Here is a 26,226-nt window from a genome sequence, read left to right on the forward strand (position 1 = left end):
ATAATCTGGTAGCAAAATAGAAATAGATACCTGTCCTGATTTATGTAGAGTGGGTTGACATAGCGGGAGTCGGGATCTGGGATGAAGAACTCAGAAGCTGAACGGTCAGGAACGCCAATCTCCCACAAGGTTGGGGCATCTCTCGGAGGCTCATGTACAAGAGTGCCCAGATCAACATACCCTCCTGGATTCATTAAACAATAAACATTCATTGCCCATAAACATCAAATGGTTATCCAAAGTGTAGATGCATGACTTCAATGGGTTGATTTTAATTAATTAACCTGGTCTGACCGATATAACTGTGGGATACTTGTATTCTCCTATAAAACCAGGGACCCAGGCGTACAGATTATAGTCTCCTGCCCTGATATTTTTAATGGAGAAAGACCCATTAGAATCAGCTTTTATCCAGAACTGGTAGCCCTGAAAAAAGATTGTTATATAGAGAACGAAGAACAGTTAGTACTCACTATTGTTTAAGGACTAAAATGCATGGATTAATTAAGCACAAACACTCCTGCAGAGTCATACAGAGGACGTACCTTGCCTTCCTTTTGCCAAGATCCAGCTTCTCCAGGTAAAGCTAACCCAACATATGCAGAACTGCCGGGCATATCCTCTCTGTTGATAAACCTAATGAAGCAAATCTCGGCATTAGAAATTACATGCACGTAGGGTGTTTGTGTGTGTATGTATCTGAGAGTGAGAGACAGAGAGATATTAGGATATACCTTTCCCTAACCAGTAATCTACCAATAACAGAACCCCTTTGTGCAGATTTAGGGAAGTCTTCTGAAGCTGGAAAGCTGTATGGCCAACTTTGAACTTCATTCCTCATCTGAACAACAAAAGAGTTAGAACTTAGAAGATTGCATTTAACTCTACATAATGGTTTAGAACTCAACCAAGTTTTGGACAACTGAAACTGAAAAACCATACTTGGGTTTTTGCATCTTCCCACAGGGAATTGGCCTTAGTACCTTCTGGGCCCGAGTTGAGATAAATGAAAATGGGCCCAAAAACTTTCTTCCAGGGTTCGCCGTTTCGGAACATGGGCAAGATATCCGTTCCCATGTAGTGACAACTGATATACACCTGCCATGGCAATCCCATCCACAGATCATCAACTCTCTTTTTCTTTTAGCAAAATATATAGTGATTGGGTGGGTCAAAAGAGAGAGAGAGATAATAGCTTACAGCAAGGGAAGTAGGCCCAACGTGGGAGGTGAGCTCCTGCTTGAGAGGCCCACCAGTTCGGAACTCGCTGCTGGGCGTGATGACCCAGAAGCCCACCGGTGGTTCAAAGCTTATCCACCCATGAACCCTGATGTCTTCTCTGTTGGAGGAATACTGGTACAAATTCCGGCTCGCCGGGATTTGTGAGACGAACGGCCTCTTTGTATGCAAGGGGTTCGGCTCGTTGTGGTGATCGATCATCCTGCGAGGGCATACGCCTTTGTCTGCTATCCGAGATAGCCATGTAGTGAAACCTGTCGTCCCATATTGTCATAATACATATAGATACATATATACATTCACACATATATAAAACCACACAGACTTAACTTACTTGTCTCCTCTAAGCTTGAAAACTGTCCGAGCAACACCAAGATCAAAATCCGGCCATCCATTCAAATGCTCGAATATGGCATATGTGTAGAAACCATGTGACCCTCGAAGCATTACAAATCTAAAATTAAGTATAAATTTGTTAGTGTTTGATATGTCTTTAGGTGGTTCTCCTTTTAATAATGCATTACAAATCTAATAACTCCTACTCACCTTTTATCGATATTTAAGGGTACGAGGCCTGATCCAGAGGAGGGCTCCCATTTTCTTGAGAATGAGACCTCCACCTGAGTCTCATTCTGCACTATTACTTTGAAATATGTCGCTTGTATCCTGCAGCATTCACAGCAGGATCAATGAATTAAGAGAAACCCAATTGGCTTAAGGAATTAAAGCTATCTATCTAGCTATCTGATAGAATGCTTAGTTGCTTACACATATTGCTGTCCACGACCTCCCGGTTCATCCCAATCAACGTCCCAATACCTGATAATTAATTAACCAACCATTCAATCAATTATCAATTTGATTAATTCCATATAGCTAAAAGAAGGTGATCATATTCATTAACCATTAAAAAAAAAAAAAAAAAAACAGAACGTACCCTCTGTTAGTTTCTCTATTACGGACTTCTAGTATGTTATTAATACCACCATAATTTATTCCTGTGACGACGCCCCCGGGATTTGATAGAGTGACTCTTACAATACCATTGTCCATTATCACCTGCACACATAACTCTTATTAATTATAAATATAAATTGCATTCAACAACAACAAAAACAAAAAAAAAAAAAACAGAAATATGTATGAATAGGCTGAATTTTTACATGTTTGCCTTGCACATGCAATTGAACTGGAGGGCTTGCACATTCTGCAATATACAGCCATGCAGATAATGAAAACAGACCCAGAAACAGTACTGCATGAACATGGGAAAACAGGACTGCCATTATCTTTTGCCAAAGGGAAAACCAAGAAAGATGATACGAAGAGAGAAAACAATAATTTTTAGACAAGTATAGTGATGAGGAATAATCCAATGTATATATAAAAGAATTTTCTTAATTACTTCTATTCCAACTCTAATTCTTTCAATTTGATTAGGAGGAGGATTCTATCTTCTATTTTCCTATGGTGTTTATGCATGTCTTGCTCTAATTATCACTGTCTTCTAATCCCGTAAGGTCATCCAAGACAAACCATAGAAGCTGAAGTAAGGCCCCGGCCAATGATCTACGTCGATTTGAATTAACTCCGGGTTGATGTATAATTCTGAATAAACGTAAAGGGGTAAATTGCTGAATCATCCCTTGAGGTTTCAGACCGTTGCTGAAACCTCTCCTGAAGTTGAGTAATAATTGCAATCACCTCCCTAAATTTTTAACACAATTGCAAGTAGACCCTTTTATTAGAACCCTCTAACAAGCAGTTACTTTTGACCAAAATGGACTTTTTTTTTTAATTTTCTCTTTATATCAGTGTTATTCATCATATTAGGGAAAAGTCTCGATTAGTACCATGTACTTTGGGCCTAGTGCCACTTTGGTCCCTGAACTTTAAAATGCAACAATTCAATACCCAAACTTTCAAAATGTGTCAATCCAGTACGTGTTGGTAACCATTTCATTAATCAACCGTTAAGTGGCATTTAAAAAGATAGAAACGCCCTTCAAGTGTCATCTAATTCTCTTTATCAACCATCCAAATGTTAACAAAAAATGAACAGTCTCAAATCCTTCCCTCTTTTATTCAAGAAAGTTGGAGTCACAATGCCCATTGGGACGTGACCCCAACTTTCTTGAATAGAATAAGCAAGAATTTGGAACTGTTCATTTTTTGTCAACATTTGGATGGTTGATAAAGAGAATTAGATGACACTCGAATGGCGTTTGTGTCTTTTCAAATGTCACTTAATGGTTGATTAACAATATGTACTGGATTGGCACATTTTGAAAGTTTAGGTACTAAATTGTCGTATTTTGAAGTTTAGGGACCAAAATGGCACTAGGCCCAAAGTACAAAGTACTAATTGGGCATTTTCCCTTAATGTTATTATCAATCAAAATAAAGTTGCAACTTTAAACTATTATTTTTCTGTAAAAATCAGCCTTAATAATAATTATATAGGTATTATATACTAGAGGATTCTAACAAAAAGGATCTACTTGCAACTGTATTAAAAAAGTTTAGAAAGGTGATTGCAATTACCAAACTTCAATAGAGATTTCAATAATAGTGGTTTCAGTAATTTACCCTACAATAAAGAAATAAACACATTGATTGGTCACCCGAGAGATGGTTCAGATGAGAGTCCCGATCATCTGTGTCAACACCCCAATGTGTTGTGTTCCAAATAAGATCCAGACATTTGTTCATTAGGCTGCGTTTGGTTGCAGTGCAATTTTATTTGCACTAGTACAAATACATGGGAGTGCAAATGAACAAAAATACAAATTATCGTTTAACTTTGTTTTGGGTTTCACTTTATTCTGCTCCATGTGTTAATTTACTTCATTTGCACTGAAATCAAACAAAATAAGCTAAAATTTAAAATAAAAGTAAATCATAATTTACACTCAAATGATTTGCACTACCATAATTTTGCATCAGTACAAATTTGTTTGCACTGTAACCAAAACAGCCTTAGTTTGTGTCCAATGTTCCTCTGTTCAAATACTTGCATGGCTCTCTTTCTCTTCTGAGTTCCATGGACAGCTTGAAGAAGCCAAGGCCCTAATATAAATGTCCATAAACTAAACATTTAGGATTAGGGTTGTTAATGGATTGGACTCGGAAGTCCAAGAAGCTTGAAGAAGCCAAGGCCCTAATATAAATGTCCATAAACTAAACATTTAGGATTAGGGTTGTTAATGAATCAGATGGTTGAATTTCTTAGCCACCACTTAGACAAAAAATGATTTTGTTTTTGAGCTAGTTTTAAAATATATGGTCTTGTGTTGTTAAAAATATTGGCATAGACCTAATTAGTGGCAATTATTAGTAAAAAATAACTTAAATATTATATTTAATAAGATAAGATAAGAGTTAATAATTTAATTATAAAACTTAATGAGAATGGATTAAGTGAAGTGGGAAGTAATAATTGAAGTTACATTTTCAACCCTTACCATTAGAGATGAACTAAACACGCAATTATGGGCATTTTAGTAGCCATTAAAGCCGGCATTAAAGCTATAATAAAATGGCTTTTATACCCTTTCTCAAACAAAGAAGTAAATTGTAGTTTTAGTCCAAAAATGTTTTAAATTGCATTCCCACTTTGATATAGTATATGGATATATATAGATATAGATTATCACTAGTGCATAGCGGGAAAACCCCCTATATTGAGTGTTGACATAATCAAATGTAATATAAAAAGAGCTTAGATTAGCGCCCATAGAATGTGTCCCACTTGCCCCATGACCCCATTCTAGTCGTGTATTGGGAACTTCTCCACATGACAAGTATGAGAGATGTTCTCAATGCATGCTGAGATGTGCATGCAGGGCACCTATGGGGTGTTGATGCGGATTCAAATAAGTATGTCCATTTCAAACCAAATCATCCCATTTAGCTAATCAGCTTCTTGTGTTTTGAAGTCAAATCACATGGAGTCCAAATGAAAAACACAATGATATGGATTCAAACACCGTCTTGGTTTATGGAAAAAACGAGTATGCCCTGATCATTAGGAATCCAAATCTCCTACCCACAAGAACTCCATCTATGCCTACCTACAAAACACTACCTCCTTGCGTTAGGACCATCTCCCCATGAACTAGCCCTTTTTAGCCCCACCCCTATCAATGTTAATCATGAGCTAGAACTATTAGGGGTGTGCGTCCCAATGCAATTCAATGTTTGAGAGATTTTGCCTATCATTTAAATCCAAATTTTGTATTTTGAAGTGAGACAAAGATTCATAATGACAAGATAAATAAATTAGTAAATCAACTGCGCTATCATAATTCTTATGTGATTACTCCTGAAGGGAAAGCAAGGGGATTAACGATTTTATGGAAAGCTGGTCTAGAGGTGTCAGTTTTTCAATCACATCCAATGTATGTTTTCCTCAAAATTAATTCAAGTTCTATTTCTTGGCTTATAGTTTTTATTTATGGTCCTTCCATCAAACACCAAATAAATAATTTTGGGCAGACCTTAACACTAGGCTCCAAACTATCAGTCTTCCTTATGTGCTAATAAGGGATTTTAATGAAGCAACTTCTTTAGACTCTCTAGATCATTCTACTTCAACTCATCATATTTCCTCTTTAACTTCTAAGCAATACAGAAATCTGATTTTGCATCAAAACCTATTACAACTAAATATTCAAGGAGGAGGTGTTACCCGGTCAAATAAAATAAGTAAATGACATATCTAACGAACACTAGACAGAGTTGTGATTTCCCCAGACTGGTCACGATCCCCTATTTCTCAACCTTCACCCTCATATATTAAATATGCCCAAACCTTTCAGATTCTATGAGACGTAGTTAGTTGATAACTCATGTAAACAAGTCATGGAGGATGGTTGGAATTGTCAAATCAATGGATATGCGGCTTATAAATTAACCCAAAAATTGAATAGAATGAAAAATAATTTAAACAAATGGAGATGACAGTCCTCTATAGAGCCAAAAGACAAAATAAAACATTTAGAAGTTTAAATCATCCAAGCTTAACAATTGGAGAATTCCCCCATCTTGAGTAGCTTGTTTATGGAATATGAAATTTCTATATGGCAAATTTAAAGTTTTTGGAGACATAAATATTGCCACACTTGGTTACATTTGGGAGATAAAAACACAAATTTCTTCCACGAGAGCACCTTATTTAGAAATAAAATGAATTTCATTGAATGAGTCATGGATGATTAGAATAATTGGAAATCTTCCCGTGACAATATTGCCCACATTTGTGTAAAATACTTTTTAGATCTTTATTCAACTTAAGAGACCCAATAAATTGAGAAATTTTCACATTTATTTAATCGATTATTACTAAATAGGAAAATAACATGCTCCTAAATATTCCTTCACCTTATGAAGTTAAATCAACTCTTTTTAATATTGGAAGCCTTAAGGCTCCTGGGCCAGATGGAATGCCAACCTTAGTGTTTAAGGAATGCTGGGACTTGATGGGGTCAGAAACAATACAAGTAGTCAAAGAATTCTTTCAAAATAAGAAACTTCTGAGAATGTTGAATCACACCTTCATTTGTCTTATTCCTAGAAAGGTAGACTGCACAAAATTCTATGACTGTAGACCTACTAGCTTACATAATGTTATTTACAAAGTGATAGCTAAACTAATAATTTCCAAATTGCATACCCTCTTAGATAAATGTATTGCTCCAAATCAAGTAGCTTTTGTTCCAGGTCGTCACATGTCTGACAATTCTATCATCACTCAGGAGATGTTCCACTAAATTGAGTACAAAAAACGAAGTACATGCTTTATCGCACTAAATTTAGATATGTCAAAAGCCTATGACCATCTCAAATGGAAATTTCTCTTATAAATCTTATATCTTCTTGGCTTTTCAGAAGACTTTTGTCATATCATTGAGGAGTGCATTTACTGAGTATCCTTTTTAGTATTGGTTAATGGTATTTATGAATGACATTTTTGTCCCTCTAGAGGTCTTAGATAGGGAGGTCATTTGTCTCTCTATTTATTTATTCTAGCAATGGAGGGCTTATCCTGTCTTCTGTCTCAGGCGGAGCAAGAAGGAAAGTTGTAGGGTATCTTCTTGCAAATGATGTGATGTTATTCCCAAAAAAATTCTCACATATTCTTGCAAATGATGTGATGTTATTCCTCCGAGCCCATAAAGAAGACATAGATAACTTGAACCAAAATCTTCTTAAATTTCAAGCTGCTTCTGGCCAATTGATCAGCATGGAAAAATCTGGTGTCTTTTGTAGTAAAAATATTGACCCAAGACATCAATGCATGATTAAAGGCAATTGCATATGAGCCCTCTTAATAGGAACTTTGAATATCTGGGTCCCCTCTCGTTTGGTCCCGTAATAAGCATGATAAGTTCAACTATGCTCTTGAAAATCTTAAGGTCAAATTAAACAATTGGAGAGCCTCAACAATTAGTCAAGCGGAAAAAGAAAATAATCCTATTTGTTCTTCAAACTATTCCTATCCATTCAATGAGCCTTATTAAATTTTCTCATAAAACCATAGATCATATGGATAAAATAATAAGAAATCTTTGGAGGGGGTTTCCTTTTCTAGAAAACAACATTATTGTTGGTGCTCCTAGAACACTCTCATGATACCAAATTTTATGGAGGATTAGGCTTCAAGAATTTAAATTTAGTCAATCATGCCCTTCTCAAGAAGGTAGCTTGGAAATATTTAAACGTGCAACATAAGTTATGGGCCCAGGTTTGGAGGTCCAAGTATCTAAAAAATCACAACACTATACCATATTCAATGACCTCTTCAGGGTCCACCTATTGGAAAGCTATTTGTCAAAAAATTATTGAATTAGCTTCATAAATTGGTCATATTGTTAATGGGAATTATTCCTTTATTGTTCATCAAGTTCATTGGATTCAACTCAATCATCAATTTCACTGGATATCCTTTCCTTTAAAATTCTCCTTCCAAATATGTCATATGATTTCAAGTTCTGTTTATATAAAATATGGAAACTTACTATTCCTCTTCGATATCAATTATTTTTTATGGAGAGTAATTAATGACTTTATACCAATAAAAAAATTTATTTTTATGGACTCTTCAGATAAACTTTGTGTTATGTGCAACGAGGAAGAAGAATCTCTCACTCATCTATTTGTCCATTGTCAATTTTCTCAAGCCATTTTGTTAGGGAATCCTTAGAACCTACGATTGTATAACATTTTTCAAGGATTTTGGATTTCATGCATTAACTGTTTATCTAACCAAATTTATGATAATCAATTGTTTCTGAAAATCTTAGGATGAATAGCCTGCTATTACATATGGTATGATAGGAATGAAAAATGATTTAGGAGCATGCAACTTTTACCACATACAATTGCTAACATGGTCAACCAAACTTTTTTTTTCGGTCCATGGAGTTATTGCATGAACCTAATTCAATCAATACTTTCCCGTGGAATACAATTTATCCATTTCCAATGCTACTGATTTAATTATATTAACTGATGCAGGGAAAATCTCTGATTCACTATTTAGTTTTGGTATTATTATATTATCTGTAAATTTAATTTGTTTAAAGATTAATGGAGGCCGAACTTTTCATCCCACTTCCATTGACCAAGCAGAATTGTTTGCAATAGGCTTTAATAAAACTCCATAAGTTCAAAGTTGGCATCAAAAGGATATTTTCATATGTTCAGATGCTCAGCAGATAATACTATGAGTTTAGTTTCAAATATGTACTCTATTATTAATTTTCCGTTTGTAAATAGGAACTTTTAATAAGGTATCCTAGATGGCAAAAACTCATCTACAATATATATATATATATATATATATATATATATATATATATATATATATATGTTTTACTTGATTACCCTACCGGGATCCCTACAGTTGACAACATTGTAGATAATTACTTTGTTTAATGTAGTTATTTACCTTTAAAAAAAATATCCCCGTGCATCATAACATTAACATGTGAGAAGATGAGATGATATGTTGATCTGTGTGCTGCGATGTTATGTGTGAGTAGAGTTATTGTGGGTAGGAAATTCGGACTCATCATTACAAAGTTACAAACCAACCCAGAAAGAAAGGTAGGATGATAGGAACGACCCTCTCTCTTGTTTCTCTGTCCCCTCTCCTCTTTTCCTTGCGATCTCGAGTGAGTTGTGTCCATTCCATTTCAAGTTTTCAACACCGCGTTTATTCTCATCTTTTTGTCTTCGCTCACCGTGTGTCTGCCACCCTGCTGTGTATACTGTTCTACCGCCCCGGAATCCATGAAACCTGCTTGAAACAAAGAAAAAGGGTCAATTTTCGCCCTAGATCTGTTCCGGAGTTCTAATTCACCGAGAGTTAGGGCTCTATTTCCAGGTTGATGAAATGGCAAATGTTTTTAATAATTGGGAGCGACTGGTTCGAGCGACCTTACAGAGAGAGCAGCTTCGTAGTACCGGGCAGGGGCACGAAAGAACCTCCAGCGGGCTTGCTGGTGCTGTTCCTCCATCTCTTGGGAGGACGACTAATATAGACGCGATCTTACAGGCTGCTGATGAGATACAGGATGAAGACCCGAATGTTGCGAGGATCAGTAAGTTCATTCGTTTACTTCTTTTTTCTGGTTCTTTTTTCTTCACGCAGAACAAACTATTAAACGTGCTATTTAATAAGTAACTGAATCTGTTTCTATCCAAGATCTCAACTGACTAAAGCAAAACTGGAATGCTGCTTTGAATTGTTTTAGTGCTTATTATCGAGCTTACTTATGCTTACAAAGGTTTATTCCTAAGAAGTTCACTTCAGCAAGTTCGTACATTATTTGACAGGTCCGTTTTCATTACCCAATACACCTCGCTGCTTATCGAGGGTATCAAAAGAGTCATAAAAAAGAGCGTCTCTTTCATCCACCAACATGGCTAAATTGGTCATAGATTCGAAGGGCTATACATTGGGTTAAAGCTTTGAATATCTTTTCACCTTATTCATATGATGGCATCTGAAGAAAATGGGAGGAAGTGGTTGCAATTTCATCAAAGAAGATGATAGTTCAAATGCAATGGGAGCTATCTGAGGATAGTTTCATAAAACTAAACTTTGACAGGAGTAACTTTGGAAACTTGGGACCCTTGGGAGTTGGAGGGGTGTTTAAGGATAATGAAAGTCATATTGTAGCTTTGTTTTTGGATCCTATTGGGGTTGGAGACTCTACAAGGGCTGAACTTTATGCTGCAATCCATGGAATACAAACAGCAAAAGATATGAATATGGGTAGGTTAGTTAGTAAAAGAGATATGGTTAACAAAGAGACAAGGACTATGCAGACAAGCATACAATGGATACAAAGATTTGCAAATGGGCTAGCTGACACATTAGCCAAGCAATGGGTTAATAATGATAAGTTGTATTGGGTTCTATTGTAATGTAGTGCTGTGTATGAGAGGCGGAAAATTGTTCCTCTTCAAGGGATGCTTCGTTTGTAAATGTTTTTTTTTTTGTGCATATTTAATAAAACCTCTTATTTATAAAAAAAGTCTTTTGTTTGTTCTTTTTAGGGGGAAAGAATGTGCAAGAAAAATCTTTTTGAAGTTAGAAGAGAGAGAGAGAGTGAATAAAAATCTGAAAAAAACTGGACTAATATGTTTCAATGCTTGATGGGAAGGTGATATAATTTTTGGAATTATTGAGAAGTCAAGGTGGCAAGTCTTTCCTTGGTGATTTCTTATTACCAGCTCTTGTTCAGGAACATCGTCAGGGCTGATTCCATAGGCTGAAACTTCTACATAACCTTCCTCCTACTTTTCTCACTATGCACTAAAGAATAGGCCTGAGATAAGGTTACACTCTCCCTTGTGAGTGATTATTGTCTCACAATATCATACTCTGAATTCAGACCAGCTAGGAATTCAAAAACCCTATTGGTCTCAACTTGTTTTCTATATGTTTTTTGCATCCTTATGACTTTCCACTCAATAGTTTCTAGATGATCAATTTAATGCCATAAGGATTTCAAGATGGAAAAGTAAACTGAAACCAGCTTCTTTCATTGTTTGAGATTATTTACTTCACATTTCAATTCATAAGCCCTAGCAACATTGAGTGGTTGAGAGTAGGCTTCCTTCATCAATTCCCAAATTTCCTTAGCTGTTTTTGCCCACAAATAATTGCGGCTAATATGAGGCTGTATATAGTTACACAGTCAAGTCATGACCAAATAGTTCTCTTGAACCCATTTGGCATATGAAGGGTCTTCCTTGGCTGGTGTCTTTACATCTCCATTCACATAACCTAACTTCCCTCTGCCCCCAATCGCCATCATGGCTGACTGAGCCCATTCCAAGTAATTAGAACCATCAAATTTAACAGTAGTGATCTGAAAATTGTTTTGTCCCATGTTTCCATCCCCCAAAACACCTCCCCCTTGAGTCTTAAACTCAGCTCCTGCCATTTCTGTAATATGTCTATCAAGAAAAACCAGTTATCAGCAAAGGGATTCCCCAAAAAAGGTTTTCACCCCCCAAAAACAGGTTTGGAAGTTGAAACAAGTCTAGAATTCACTTAGAAAACAATCTGGAATGCTGAAACAGATTTAGGAATCACCCAAAAGGTGATAATAATCAGGTCTGTTCGTAGGGTTAAGAAAAAACTTGGAGAAATCTTTGTGAGAACAAAAACAATTCTCAGCCGCACCTTCCAAATAGGTTCACAGTCAAGTCTGGCTGTAGAGTTAAGAGCAAACCCTAGAAAAAACTCCAAAAACTCTGATTGCCACCTCCAATATTGGTCTGAACCCTAATCTTGATCCTTTTAACCTTCTCTGGTTCTTCTTGATTACCAAAACACTCTCCAAGCCTCTGCAAACCTTTGGGCAGCTGCTAAACCCTTCTGGTAACCTCCAAGAATTAGCCGATGAACAGTTCTTTCTAAGCTTCCAGTCTTAGGCAATTCTCATGTGGTCTGCTGGTTTAGACACACATGAGAAACCCTAAATTGGCTCTGATACCAAGTAGGCAAATCTGGACTGTAATCAGTCCAATTATTGATGCAAATTAAAAGGAAAAAATATTGGAGAAGAAGAAGAAAGGAAGAAAGAAGAGAGAGGAGAAAGATGAGAGAAAAGAGTGATGGGCCTTAGCTGTTGCCCCACTTATCTATTTATAATAGCATCAAAAAATAAGATGGCAATTACATTAATGCCCCTACTGCTTACATATGCAAATAACTAATAAACTAACATTGCTAACAACAGCCTAGCAACAAATATAAAGAGAACTAACTAACAATAGTAGTGGGGACCACAATAAATAAAACAACAGCAATAATTATCACTCTACATCTCTACAAGTACCTCAAGTATACAGCAATAAATGCAAGAAATACCAAGCTGAAAACAACAAATAAGTTGGATGTTTAGGGATTTCAGACCTGAGCCTGAAGTAAAACTCCTACTATGGAATAGTTCGCTATAGTAATAATGGCAACAAACTGGCCTCCCGCACGGATACGCAGTGATAGAGGGATTGGAAGGTGCCAAAAATGGGTTGACTCTTCAAAACCCAAGCTCCCAATACTTGAAACCCTATTTGGGGTTGAGCTACAACTCAAACAAGAGAGAAAGAACCAAAAAAGACCCCTATAGAAACAGCCCCCTTCTCTTTTATAAGATCCACTGGCTTGCTGGACAAGCCAGTTAAAATATTTACACATAAGCCCCTAGAATGTTTCCCTCTCACAAGCAACTCCTTAGGTTGCGTTTGGTTGCAATGCAAATGCAAATATGTACACTACATATTTACCCATTTTTTGGTTCATGAATACAAACACGGTTCACATTTTAAACTGTTTTTGCATTCATCTTATTTGTTTGAATTCGGTGCAAAAGTGTGGGCCCATCATTAAATGCTCCAACTATCTTATGCTCCAATGCATTAACTTCTGTCAAAAAGTTAATTATCAAAAGAACACAAAATTGCATAAAAAAATAGGCACAGTAATGCTCTCTTCTCAGAGTACAAAAGTGTTAGAAAATATATTTTTGCTATGATAATGATTACTTTTTTACGTTTCAAACAAATGCTTGCAAATGCGAACCGGGGTACATAAATACATCGCAAACAAATGGAGCCTTAAGAACAAAACTAACTTCAAATGAGCCCTCAAAAGATAACTGTTACAAAAAAGACCCAAGAGACCAAAACCCAACAGAAATGCACCCAACTGCCCTTGACAAAAAACCCGACTTGTTAAATGACGAAAATACCCCTGGTCCCAAACTATCAACAAAGCTACCCAAAGACAACAATTTGGGATCCCATTACAAAAAACATGCAAAACAGAATACATCCACACTTTTTTTTTTGCCTCATCATTCCCGTTGGGTTAAAAAGAGCTCTACCCTATGCAAGCAACAATTTTAGTAGCCTTGCACATGTTTCCATCTAGCTTCATAAACTCCTCTTCACTAATCCAGGAGTTCTCAGTTGATGGTTTCCCTTTCCGTTTGACCAATAACCTAAAATAAGTCCCATTTCAAGTGTTGGTGACTCGAACATCTTCTACACCCTCTACTTGGTCAAACTCATTAGAACTATTGGCCCTTTGTGCTTGTCCTCGCCCATCCTTCGTTGCTAGTTCTAGATCCCCATGGTAATCAAAGAGGTTTGTTGCATTAAAAATGGGTGAAATCGACAAATTAGCTGGTAGCTCAATTTCATATGCATTTGTCACCAAACCGTCTTAGCACTTGACATGGACCAATCTTTTTTTGCTTCAACTTATGGTAGGCCCCAATGAGAAACCTCTCAGGCTGCAAATAAATCATGACTAGATCGCCCTCATGAAACTCTTTCATCCGAAGATGCTTATCCTAGCTTCTTTATACCTTTGGTTGCTTTCTTTCAGCTTCTATCGTACATTCTCTTGAATCTCTTGATGGATTTAGCTAAAGCTTTGGCATCATCACTCACTTGCCGCAACCCTGTTATAAGAGCTAGATCAACAACACTTTTAGGTGACTGATCGTACACAACCTCAAAAGGAGTCTTCCCTGTAGATTTATTAATTGAATCATTGAAGGCAAATTCAGCTTGTGGTAGGATAAGATCCCATTGCTTTAAGTAGTCTCCAACTAGGCTCCTCAACAAGTTGCCTAAGCTTTGGTTAACCACTTCAGTTTGTCTATTTGTTTGTGGGTGAAATGTATTGCTACATTGTAGGGTTGTACCCATACACTTCCATAAAGTTCTCCAAAAGTGGTTAAGGAATCTTATGTCATGATTTGATGTGATAGATCTTGGCAATCCATGCAACCGAACAACTTCTTTGAAAAACAAGTTAGCTACTCGAAAGATTTTTTGTAAGCTTTGCCATCATCTACGTCCACAAACCACCGTAGAGGCCTCCTATTTTTCGGGCAACTTCATTGCTCTACAGGTGTAACAACAAACCAAAGACTCTTATCCAAATGTGGCCTTGGATATCTTCTTCCTTATGCCAAACTCTACGTTCTTAGACGGAGTCTCGAGATGGAAAAAGGCCTCCGTTGCTGCATTCTGAACCAATGTTTAGAATTCTCCAGGCTTCTTCCTCAGAGGAGAGGACAAACAACCACCTTTCACCATCAATTTGCCTCACATCGACACTTTGAAAACAGTCCCACGCTCTGGTAACCCATACTTTTTTTTTGAAAAGGTAAGATAAATTTATTAAAGCTTACTCATAAAAGTACAAAACAGAACCTGCCCACAAATGGACAGGCCTGAGGGACTCCCATTACAAGCCCCAGATTGACTGAGTTCTCAATAGATGAGTTACATTTGAGTGTCTGAATTCAGGAGTGACTGATATCCAAGAGAGCAGTTTACTAACAGCTAGCTAAACTATATCCTCAACCCCTTTCACTTTTTGATTAAAAATTCTATTGTTTCTCTCAGGCCAAATGGCCCAAATCACAGCTGTCGGAATAGTGGTCCAAACCAATTTCCCGCTTTTATTCAAATTATTGATTTTCTAGAAGTAGAGTAACTCCTTAGTTGATTTAGGCATGACCCAACAAATCCCCACTGTCTTCAAGAAGTGATGCCACACTCGAGCAACAAAAGGGCAATGAATGCATATATGGTCCATAGTTTCCAGATGATCATCACAAAGGACACTGGACTTATCCTGAATCTGCAACCCTTTTGATCGAATCCTCATAAGAGCGGTCCTGTTATGGACACACCAACCCGGCAGCGCACTACGGCGCAGTCATGGGCAACGGCACGCACAGCAGGCCTCACAATAACAGGCACCGCCCGGCGACGCCGCACAGCAGCACGCACCGCCCGACAGCACGCAGCACGCAGCACGCACCGCCCGGCAACACGCAGCACGCACCGCCCGGCAGCGCGCAGCACGTACCGCCCGACAGCGCGCAACACACACCGCCTGGCAGCACGCAACACGCACCGCCCGATAGCGCGCATCATGTACCGCCCGACAGCACGCTGCACGCACTGCCTGGCTGCACACAGCATGCACCGCCCGGCAGCGCACAACACGCACCGCACGACAGCAGCAACACGCACCACACGACAGCAGCACGCACCTCACGGCAGCAGCATGCACGGCACGGTAGCAGCACCGCGAGACGCGCGCGCCGCCCGGCAAGTGGACTGAGAGATAGTGTGCAGCCGTTTGATCCATTGGTGGAGTCCCAAGCCACGTATCTGGAATTCGAGCTTGAGGACAAGCTCGTGGTCCGGGAGGGGTGTGATGTTATGGACACACCAACCCGGTAGCGCACTACGGCGTAGTCATGGGCAACGACACGCACAGCAGGCCACACAATAGCAGGCACCGCTCGGCGGCGCTGCACAGCAGCATGCAGCACGCACTGCCTGGTAGCATGCAGCACGCATCGCATGACAGCGCGCAGCACGCACTGCCCGACAGCGTGCAGCACGCACTGCACGGCAGCAACACTAGGCAGCAGCATGCACCACACGGCAGCAGCACACACCTCATGGCAGCAGCACCGCGAGATGCGGGCGCCGCCCGGCAGCAGCAGCAGGGCGGGGCCCACATGACAGCTCATCAGGGTGGGCCACACTTATCTTACCACATCAGCTATGCCCGCCAACTCGCCACCAGCTACACCCTTCCTTATCCCTTATCCCTCGTCTTATCTTATCCTTATGTTTATCTTATCTTAAGTAAGAATTGTGTTACCATTAGGAGTAGGTAATTAGGAGTTTGAGTTCAAGTTGGAGTTTGAGTTTAATTAGGAATTTCCTTCTGTAATCTCCTATTTAAGGAGCTACGAATTGAAATAAAGGCATTTAGTTTTCCAGTTAAGAAAAGAGTGAGGAGAGTTCGGGTGGTCTCTTGGACAAATCACTCCAAGGGAGAGTTCGAGTGGTCTCTTGGACAAATCACCCATTCAGTTTCCGCAATAGGGTCTGCATGCAAGGGAAGGCGCAAGGGAAAGCATGACTTTCTCATCGTGGACCGACTGTGACGAGATCCTACGCGCGGGACCATAACAGGTCCACTAGCTAAAATCTTTGGAGTTGTTTTCAGATTGTCCTATGGATGACTTACTAAGAAACTGGAAAGAGATTGCTTTCACTGCTAGATGCAAGATGACTCTTTGTCCGTCCTGGTCCCCTCCCCCCTCGGGCTTTATAAAGCTGAATTTTTGATGGCAACAGTGTAAAGGATCCAGGGCCCTCTGGGATTGGAGGAGTCTTCAGGAATGAGGAAGGGATTGTTACTGCTTTATTCTCTGGCTCTATTGGAGAAGGTGACTCTCTTAGGGCTGAGATCCTTGCAGCGCTTGAAGGAATTCGAAGAGCAAAAGATCTAAATATTAGCCGTTTGATTCTGGAAGGTGACTCGAAGGTGGTGGTTAATTGGTTGAAGATAGAGGACAGTGGTTTGTGGAACTTTAACAATGAGAAAAAACAGTTCTTATGGCTGGGCAGGGACATTGAGATTCAGTACAACTGGGTGAAGAGGAGTGCCAACTCTTTTGCAGATGGGTTGGCCAAGCAAGGAGTGAATAGGGAGGCTGTTTTTTGGGCTAGTTTTTAATTTTCTTTGCATTCCCTGTGTTTTCTGTTTTTGGGGAGCTAAGTTATTTTGTCTCCCTTTGTATTCTTTTCCCTCTATTCTCTTAATTTAATGAAGTTGATGTTATTGATCAAAAAAAAAAAAATCTGCAACCCTCTTCTCTCAAGATTGGTTCGGAACAGACATTTGTCCAAAGCCATTGTCCAGGCTAGAAGATTAACTTTAGAGGGGTAAGTGGGGTTCCAAATCTGTTTTGCAAGGAAACCTTCCATTGCCACTCTATTACCAAGCTTATTAGCCATTGATTTGACTGAAAAAACACCATCCTTGGACCAAATCCAATTCCACTGGTCATCCTAATTATGATCAATGATTTGAGCCTGTAGAGTCTCCAACAGATTTGAGCTTCTTGGACTTCCGAGTCAAAAAAACCTCTTTTGAACCGAGGAGCTCAAATCACTTTTACCCAAAATTGAGTAAGTTTCAACAACTGAGGCATCCTGGTTGGAGGCACACTAGAAGATAAGAGGGAATTCTTTAGCCAGGGAATGATTCAAACACCAATGATCTTTCCAAAACATGATTCTGTCCCCTTACCGACTTTGAGGCTGATTCCCCCATCAAACAAGGGAGCAACTTTCATGATATTTTTCCACAAGGAATAACTCCAGTTTGGAGGGGGGGTTTTAGTTTTCCAGTTACGCCACTCAACCCCAAATTTAGATGCAATTAGGCTTCTCCACCAAGCTCTTCTTTCAGTGGCAAATCTCCAGATCCATTTACACATCAGAGCTGAATTTTTCACCTTAATTCTTCTCAGACCAAGACCCCCTTTTTCCTTAGGAAGACAGATTTGGTTCCAATTCACAAGGTGGATTTTTCTTTCTTCTTCCCAACCCCTCCACAAAAAGTTTTTTTGGAGAGTCTCTATTTTCCTATCCACTTTATTTGGGATAGGGAAAAGGGACAGAAAGTATGTAGGGAGATTAGAGAGAGTACTTTTTAGCCTTCCAAGATGACAACTTCTTTTCCAATCTTTCAATAATTGGATCCCATATGGCAACAGAGGAACATTTTGCCTCCAATGGAAGGCCCAGATACTTAACTGGAAGCTGATCCACTTGGCTAGCCAAAACAGTAGCACAATCTTCGAGGTCAGGGACATCATCCATTGGGATGACTTGACTTTTGTTAAGGTTGACTTTCAAACCTGTGACAACTTCAAACCAACTGAGGATCCCTAGTAGATTATCCAATTGATCAAGAGAAGCATCTAAAAAGCATAAGGTGTCATCCGCAAACTGAAGGATGTTCACTTTTTTCACCCCTTGGGGAAATTACAAACCCTTCCCACAGACCAGAAGCTGCTGCCTTCTGACTAAATAGAGTAAGAATCTCTGCAATACAAATAAAGAGAAGGGGAGAAAGGGGGTCTCGCTGCCTTAACCCTCTAGAGCTCTCAAAAAAGCCTGCAGATTGACCATTAATCAGAATAGAAAACTTGGGGGAAGAAACACAAACTTTCATCCAATTTCTCCACTTTTGCCCAAAACTCATCTTTTCCAGGACCTTGTCTAAACAATTCCAATTAACATGATCATAGGCTTTTCCATACTTGGATTTCGTCTACCAAAAATCCTTCCAATCGAATGTTCCCACTAAGCAAGATTGTAGGAAGTTCAATCTCTCCTCCACCTTCCCACTGTCCACTTTAAGGAAAATGGATTCGAGGCTTGCCTTTACTCTAACTGCCCCTCCGGTTGGCCATCGTTGGAGGTTTGAGAGCTCTCTTTCTTCTTGTCTTCCCCTAGGATTTCAAAACTCTCTAAACCTTCGAGGGAAATAATGATGATGCCTTTGATTATCACCGGTTATCCCCACTGGTTACCATCGATTATCGCCAGCCATCAGCACCAAATGCCATCGATAATTGGTGTGGTCATCCCCTTCAGTGCCATATTTTCCAAAAGCAAGAGACCAATATTCTTCCCATAAAAACCCTTAAAGTGTATAACTCTCTGCATAGTTGTCAAGGTGATGCCTAGGCGACAAGGTGCCCTTTGAGGCCCGCCTCGCCTAATCGCCAAGCAGTTTTCTACTTCCTACTATAAATACTTTTTTTATTCATTCTTTTTTGAGATTATAATTATAAAATAGAAATTATTAAATTAAAATAATCATTTTGTGTGTTTATATACTAGTTTCTTTTTATTATTTTCTTATTTATTAGGGCTAATCAACACAAACATTGCTAAATGCTGTATTGAACCCTCAAAGGCTTAAAAACTTGAACCAATAAGTAAGGAAGAACTTAAAGTTTTATCTAATCAGCACATTTTCCTCTTCCATATATTCTTCTTTTTCTTCTTCTTCTTCTTAGAAGAAAAACAGCCTTTCAAAAAGAAAGGACTGTTTAAAAAGTTGCAGAAAATCAAAAGAAAGTAGTAGAAATCAGGTTTCAAGAAGAGAGAAGAAGAAGAAGGTGGCGGCAACTAGGGTTCAGAGAAAGAGATTTTCGAGCATAACCTTCTCACTTACACCTCTAATTCCATTTCATTAAGTTAAACTTTAATAATTTATAGAGAGGCCCCTAGTTGGGTAGAAAATTAAAAAATATATCACAAGAAAGAATAAAGCCCAAATTAAGGCCCATTACAACAAAGAACATAAAAAATAAAGAAGGATAAACAGCCTATGGGCCATTGGGCCCATCTTCTCTACACTCCCTCTCAAGCTAAGCATAGATGTTAATCATGCTAAGTTTGCCAGAATCATGCTGAAGTTTAGCCTTGGGAATGCCCTTGGTGAGGAAATCAGCTAACTGTCCTTCAAAAGTGATGAAAGGTAGACACACTTCTCCAGAAGCCACTCTTTCTTGAATGAAGTGTCTGTCAACTTCAATATGTTTAGTTCTGTCATGTTGCACTGGATTGTGAGCAATGTTGATGGCAGCCTGATAATCACAGTATAACATCATTGGCTTATCATGCTCAATACCCAGTTCCTCCATCAAGGATCTAAGCCACAGTAGTTCAAAAACTCCATGAGGCATGGCTCTGTATTCAGCTTCGACTGAAGATTGGGCAACAATTGATTGTTTCTTGCTTCTCCAAGAAACAATATTACCTGCCACCAAGCTACAGTACCCAGACGTAGATCTTCTGTTATCAATGTTTCCGGCTCAATCAACATTTGTGTAGGCTTCAAGTTTCATATGGCTATGCTTAGGAAATAGAATTCCCTTTCCAGGGGAATCCTTCAAATAACACAGAATATGCTTTGTTGCTGCCATGTGAGTATCCTTGGGAGCATGCATGAACTAACTGATGCAATTGACAACATATGCAATGTCTGGCCGAGTCATGCATAGATAGAGAAGTTTTCCAAGTAGTCTCTGGAAGACTCCCATATCTTTCAACAATATTCCATCTGAAGTAGAGAGTTTATGACTCATATCAATAGGAGTAGCAACTGGTCTAGCACCCATCTTCCTTGTTTCAGAGAGCAAATCAAGTACATTCTTTCTCTGAGAGATAAGTATCCCGTCCTTGGATCTAGCAACTTCTATGCCAAGAAAGTATCTCAATTCCTCCAGATCTTTGATCTCAAACTTTGTATGAAGGAAAGGTTTGAGATCATTAATCCCTAATACATCATTACTAGTCACAACAATATCATCAACATACACAATCAGGTAAACGACCAAGGACCCTCTCCTCTTCACAAAGAGGGTATGATCAGACTGTGTCTGTACATAGCCAAAGCTAACAAGGGCGGCCCTAAACCTTTCAAACCATGCTCTAGGGGATTGTTTAAGTCCATAAAGAGATTTCTTCAACTTGCAGACCTTCTCTTTCATATCTGTTTCATACATCCTTGGAGGAAGAGACATATAGACCTTCTCATGTAAATCTCCATTCAGAAATGCATTCTTTACATCCAGCTGATAAAGTTGCCAGCCTGAGTGTGCAGCCAGAGATAACAGAACTCTCACAGAAATCATCTTGGCAACAGGAGCAAATGTCTCCAAATAATCAATCCCATATGTCTATGTATAACCTTTTGCAACCAGCCTAGCCTTGGACCTTTCAATAGTGCCATCAACATGATATTTGATAGTAAAAACCCACTTACAGCCTACTGGATCCTTCCCTTCAAGCAAATCAACAACTTTTTAAGTGTCATTCTTGTGCAGGGCATCAATTTCTGTTCTCATAGCATCCCTCTATTCTGGAATAGTAAGAACTTCTGACACAGACCTAGGAATTGGGTTAAAAGCAACAGAAGAAAGGTAGGCAAAATATGAAGATGAGAGCAAACTATAAGAAAGGTGTTTGGAAATGCAATGTGCAGTACATTTCATTTTTTCTTTCCTAATAGCAATGGGGATATTAAGGTTTGGGAATGATGACTCCAAAGGGGCTGTATCAATACCTGTTGTCTCTTCTGTGACTGGAAGTGCAGGAGGCTCATGTGTTGTAGGGGAAACAATCTACTCATTTTTTGTTCTCTGCCATTGGTACAACTTGGGATTAAAAAGAAGACGAGGAGGTAAAGGAGGAGGGATAGGAACGCTGGAATGGGAATGAAATGATTGATCCTCCCTTAACTCATTTGAAGGAGGAAGAGTCTCAACAGAAGACTCAACTGGGACAGGAAGGGGAAGAGCAAATAACTGTGACAAATTCTCCCCTTTTGGACAATGCCTCTCCTGAGAAGAATCTCAATAGGAAGATAACTCATTAAATGTGACATCCATTGAGACATATCGAGTGTCAGTCTTCGGATTAAAACAACAGTAACCCTTTTGTATGGGGGAATAACCAAGGAAGATACACTTGTGGGCTTTTGGTTCAAATTTATGTCTCTGGACACTTCAGATATGTACATAACAAGTGCAGCTAAAGGCACGAAGAGGAATAGGAAAAAAATCCTTGCCCGAATGAAGAAGACTAAAGGGAGACTTAAACCCCAAAGCCCTGGATGGCATATGGTTGATTATGTAGGTTGTAGTGAGAACAACATCACCCCAAAATTTTGTAGGGACATGTGAGGCAAATAGAATACTTCTTGCAACTTCAACAATATGCCGATTTTTTCTTTCAGTAACTCCATTTTGTTATGGGGTTCTAACACAGGAGCTTTGGTGAATAACCCCCAAATCAGTGAGATAGCAGGGCAGGTTTTTCTCAAAATATTCTTTTGCATTGTTGGATCTGGAAATTTTAATTCGGGTATCAAACTGAGTTATGACAGATTCTTGGAATTGCCTCACAAGTTTAGGAACTTCATCACGCGATTTCATAAAAAATATCCAAGTGAACCAAGAAAAGTCATCAATGAACAAGATAAAATATTTGTAACCACCCATAGAAGGTAAGTGGTAAGGCCCCCACACATCAGAGTGCACAATATGAAAAGGAGAAGATCTTTTATTACTCAAAGGATAACTGCTTCTACAATGTTTTGACAATTCACACGACTCACAATGAAGACTGGACAGACTAATTCCCTTAAACAGTTCTGGGAATAAATGACTTAATGCAGAAAAAGAAAGATGACCCAAACGAAAATGACATAACATGACTCGACTGATGGACTTTGTAGATGTAGACCCAAAAACAACTTTTTTCTGTTCATGAGTGTCCAACAGATATATTCCATTCACCTCATGACCACTCCTAATCACTTTCTGAGACTCCAGATCCTGAAAAACATAGTAGGAAGGAAAGAATGTTACACAACAGTTCAATGACTTAGTTAGGCTACTTACAGATAACAAATTTGTATTTAGTTTGGGTACATGAAGAGTAGAAGGAACTACCAAAGAATTTGTAGCCTTGATGGTTCCCTTGTCAGTGATAGGGGCAAGAGAGCCATTTGCTAGGGTGATTTTGTCACGGCCAGGAAGTAAATTATAAGAAACAAACAAAGTGGAAAGGCTGGTCATATGATTAGAAGCGCCAGAATCAATAATCCAAGGGATCCTACGATTACTTGAAATAGTTGCATGATTGGTAGAAGCCTGCATACCTGAATGAGCAAATGCATAAGAGATTGAATTTCTTGGAGGGTTGGAAAAAGAGGCCACACCCTCTAGGTGACTGATCATCCTCCCAAACTTCTCATATTCTGCTTTCATAGCTGCTAGCTACTCACTAGCAGTCATCTCTTCAGTTTGGTATCTGTCACTATCTGGACCAACAACAATATTGGCACTCCCTGCCTTCATATTATCAAAATTCTTTTGAAATCGAAGAGGAAGAAGCTCAATATGCAATTTCTAATACTTGTCGTTAGTGTGTTTTGGCTTCTTACTTACAGTACTCACAAATAATTTCTTTCTTCCTTGAGCTACTTGGGGTCCTTGTAGCTCCCTTGGGTTTCACTCTCATATTAGCAAAGTGATCATTTAGACCAACCCCTTGGACTTGGAAAAGTCTCCTGCTTTCTTCACTATTAACCAAGGCATAGGCTTGAGACAGTGAAACACTATCATTGGATAAAATATTTTGTTTTGTAATGTCATACTCTAGATTCAGCTCTATAAAAAACTTAAACACCTTGTTTCTCTCAACAAGTTTCTTGTAGGTCTCAACATCATTAGTGGTGTCTCAGGTTATAGCTTCTATCAAATCAATTTCTTGCCATAAAGACTTCAGTATTGAGAAATATACAGCTAATGGTTTCTCCCCTTGTTTCAAAATTTTCACATCATTTCTCAGCTTGTAAACCCTGGCCACATTTAATTTCTGGGAATAGGTTTCAACAACACTATCCCAAATTTCCTGTGCTGAACTCATCCACAAATAGTGTTGACTAATCTGTGGCTGCATTGAGTTCGCAAGCCATTCAATAACAGTATAATTTTCTTGCATCCATTTTTCATATGATGGATCATCTTTCGAAGGAGCCTTCTTGCTCCCGGAGATAAAGCCCCATTTGCCTCTACTGTAGATATGAATTTTGATTGGTTGTGACCAAGCCAGATAATTAGTTCCATCCAACTTGACTGTGGTCACAGCCATTAGAGAGTCTACAGAGGCTCCTGGAACCTGTCTGGATTCAGTAACATGCTTGTTTTCAACTTTTGAAGGGTTCATCTTCTTAAATACTTCGAAAATAACTTTTAACAACTTCGAATAACGACAAATGAAGACAGAACAAAAACTGTGTTGTGAGCCAACCTCTATGCAGCCGTAGCAGGTACTTGTGTCACACCCGAAAGCCGGGAGAAACAGAGAAATCTCAACTGCTCCTTGTAGACTTCACAGAACACCAATCCACTTGATTTGATCTTCAAGATGAAGGATGAGAAGACCTTCAGTCACTGAGCGCTCAGGTCAAACTCCCTATGGGGCCCGCAATTAGATTTCTCCAGAAAATTAGGGTTTCGGGCAACACACTTGAATTTGTCAGGAAGAAGACAAAACCAGTCCCCTTCTCTCTAGAAACTAGTAACAACTGGGCTGAAATAGGTTCCTTTAACTATTCATTCGATTTAGTTCTCCATACACATTGTGCATGGGAAAAAAGAGGTGAAAAGAGTGAAAAGTCGAGCCTGCTCTGATACCAAGAAGAAAAACAGCCTTTTGAAAAGAAAGGACTGTTTAAAAAGTTGCAGAAAATCAAAAGAAAGTAGCAGAAATCAATTTTCAAGAAGAAGAAGAAGAAGAAGAAGAAGAAGAAGAAGAAGGTGGCGGCAACTAGCGTTCAAAGTGAGATTTTCGAACATAACCTTCTCTCTTACATCCGTAATTCCATTTCATTAAGTTAAACTTTAATAATTTACAGAGAGGCCCCTAATTGGGCAGAAAATTAAAAAAACATAAGCAAGAAAGAATAAAGCCCAGATTAAGGCCCATTACAACAAAGAACATAAAAAATAAAGAAGGATAAACAGCCTATGGTCCATTCGACCCATCTTCTCTACATTCTTTTACTACTACTACTACTACTACTACTACCAATACTTTTTATTTTCTTCTTTTCCTATAAAAAAATAAGGGTTCAGCCTCTATATTTTTTGAATTTTATTTTCCTTCTTCATTTTCTTTTCATGAATATGTTGATTTTTCTATACTTTAATATGAAATTTATACTTATCTTATGAAAATCATGAAAAATTATTAAAGAAATATGGTTATGGTGCCTAGGGAGCTACCCTAGGATCTATGCTTTTAACATAAAAAAATCCATCTCCTAGGCGATAAGGCGCCACCAGTCGCCTAGCCTTGCCTTGGCGCCTTAAAAACTATGACTCTCTACTCTCAAGATTGCATTCCAACCGAAGACAAAATATATCATCTTAAATGTGCTAAATCCCTTAGGCTGTGTTTGGTTGCAGTACAGTTTTATTTGCACTAGTACAAATGCATGGGAGTACAAATGAAAAAAAATGTAAATTGTCGTTCAATTTTATTTTTGGGTTTTACTTTATTCAGCTTCATGTCTTAATTTACTTCATGTACTGCAATCAAACAAAAAAAGCTAAAATTTGAAACAAAAATATATCAGAATTACACTCAAATCATTTGCACTGTCATAGTTTTATATCAGTACAAATTTATTTGCGTTGCAACCAAACACAGCCTTAATGTCAAAGCTAAATCCATCATGAAGTTGCAAGAATCCACATAATGGTGCATAAAAGTCTTTTGCTTTCTGTCAAAGATCCTACTATTTCTTTCATCCTAATATTCCAACATATTGCATTGGGAATGATGTTGCACGAAAAGACAATACTGTTGTTGAAAGAACTAGGAGGCCAAGAAAGGAGAGAAGAAATGACTGATGAAGAACTACTGAGCAAGTTAACACTGACACTCTGGATCTGACTTGGTCAGTGTTCGATTGTTAATTATGCTTAAGGTACAAAGTATCGATACACCTGAAGTCCACGATTCTGTGTATTAGGTGTT

General features: G+C 38.6%; 1 protein-coding gene across 1 annotated transcript in view; it reads left to right on the forward strand.

Moving 5' to 3' along the window:
• The first annotated feature begins 9,346 nt into the window (after positions 1-9,346).
• GSL8 (glucan synthase-like 8) overlaps positions 9,347-26,226 on the forward strand; it is a 105,953-nt gene continuing 89,073 nt past the window's right edge. The window contains exon 1 of the mRNA XM_088984436.1: positions 9,347-9,845. Within this exon, the coding sequence (XP_088840562.1) occupies positions 9,638-9,845 (208 nt within the window). The 5' untranslated portion in view covers positions 9,347-9,637. The remainder of the gene's footprint in view (positions 9,846-26,226) is intronic.

This window comes from Nelumbo lutea, chromosome 4, assembly GCF_056320005.1.
Source record: "Nelumbo lutea isolate HS-2025 chromosome 4, American lotus-T2T, whole genome shotgun sequence".
NCBI lineage: Eukaryota > Viridiplantae > Streptophyta > Magnoliopsida > Proteales > Nelumbonaceae > Nelumbo > Nelumbo lutea.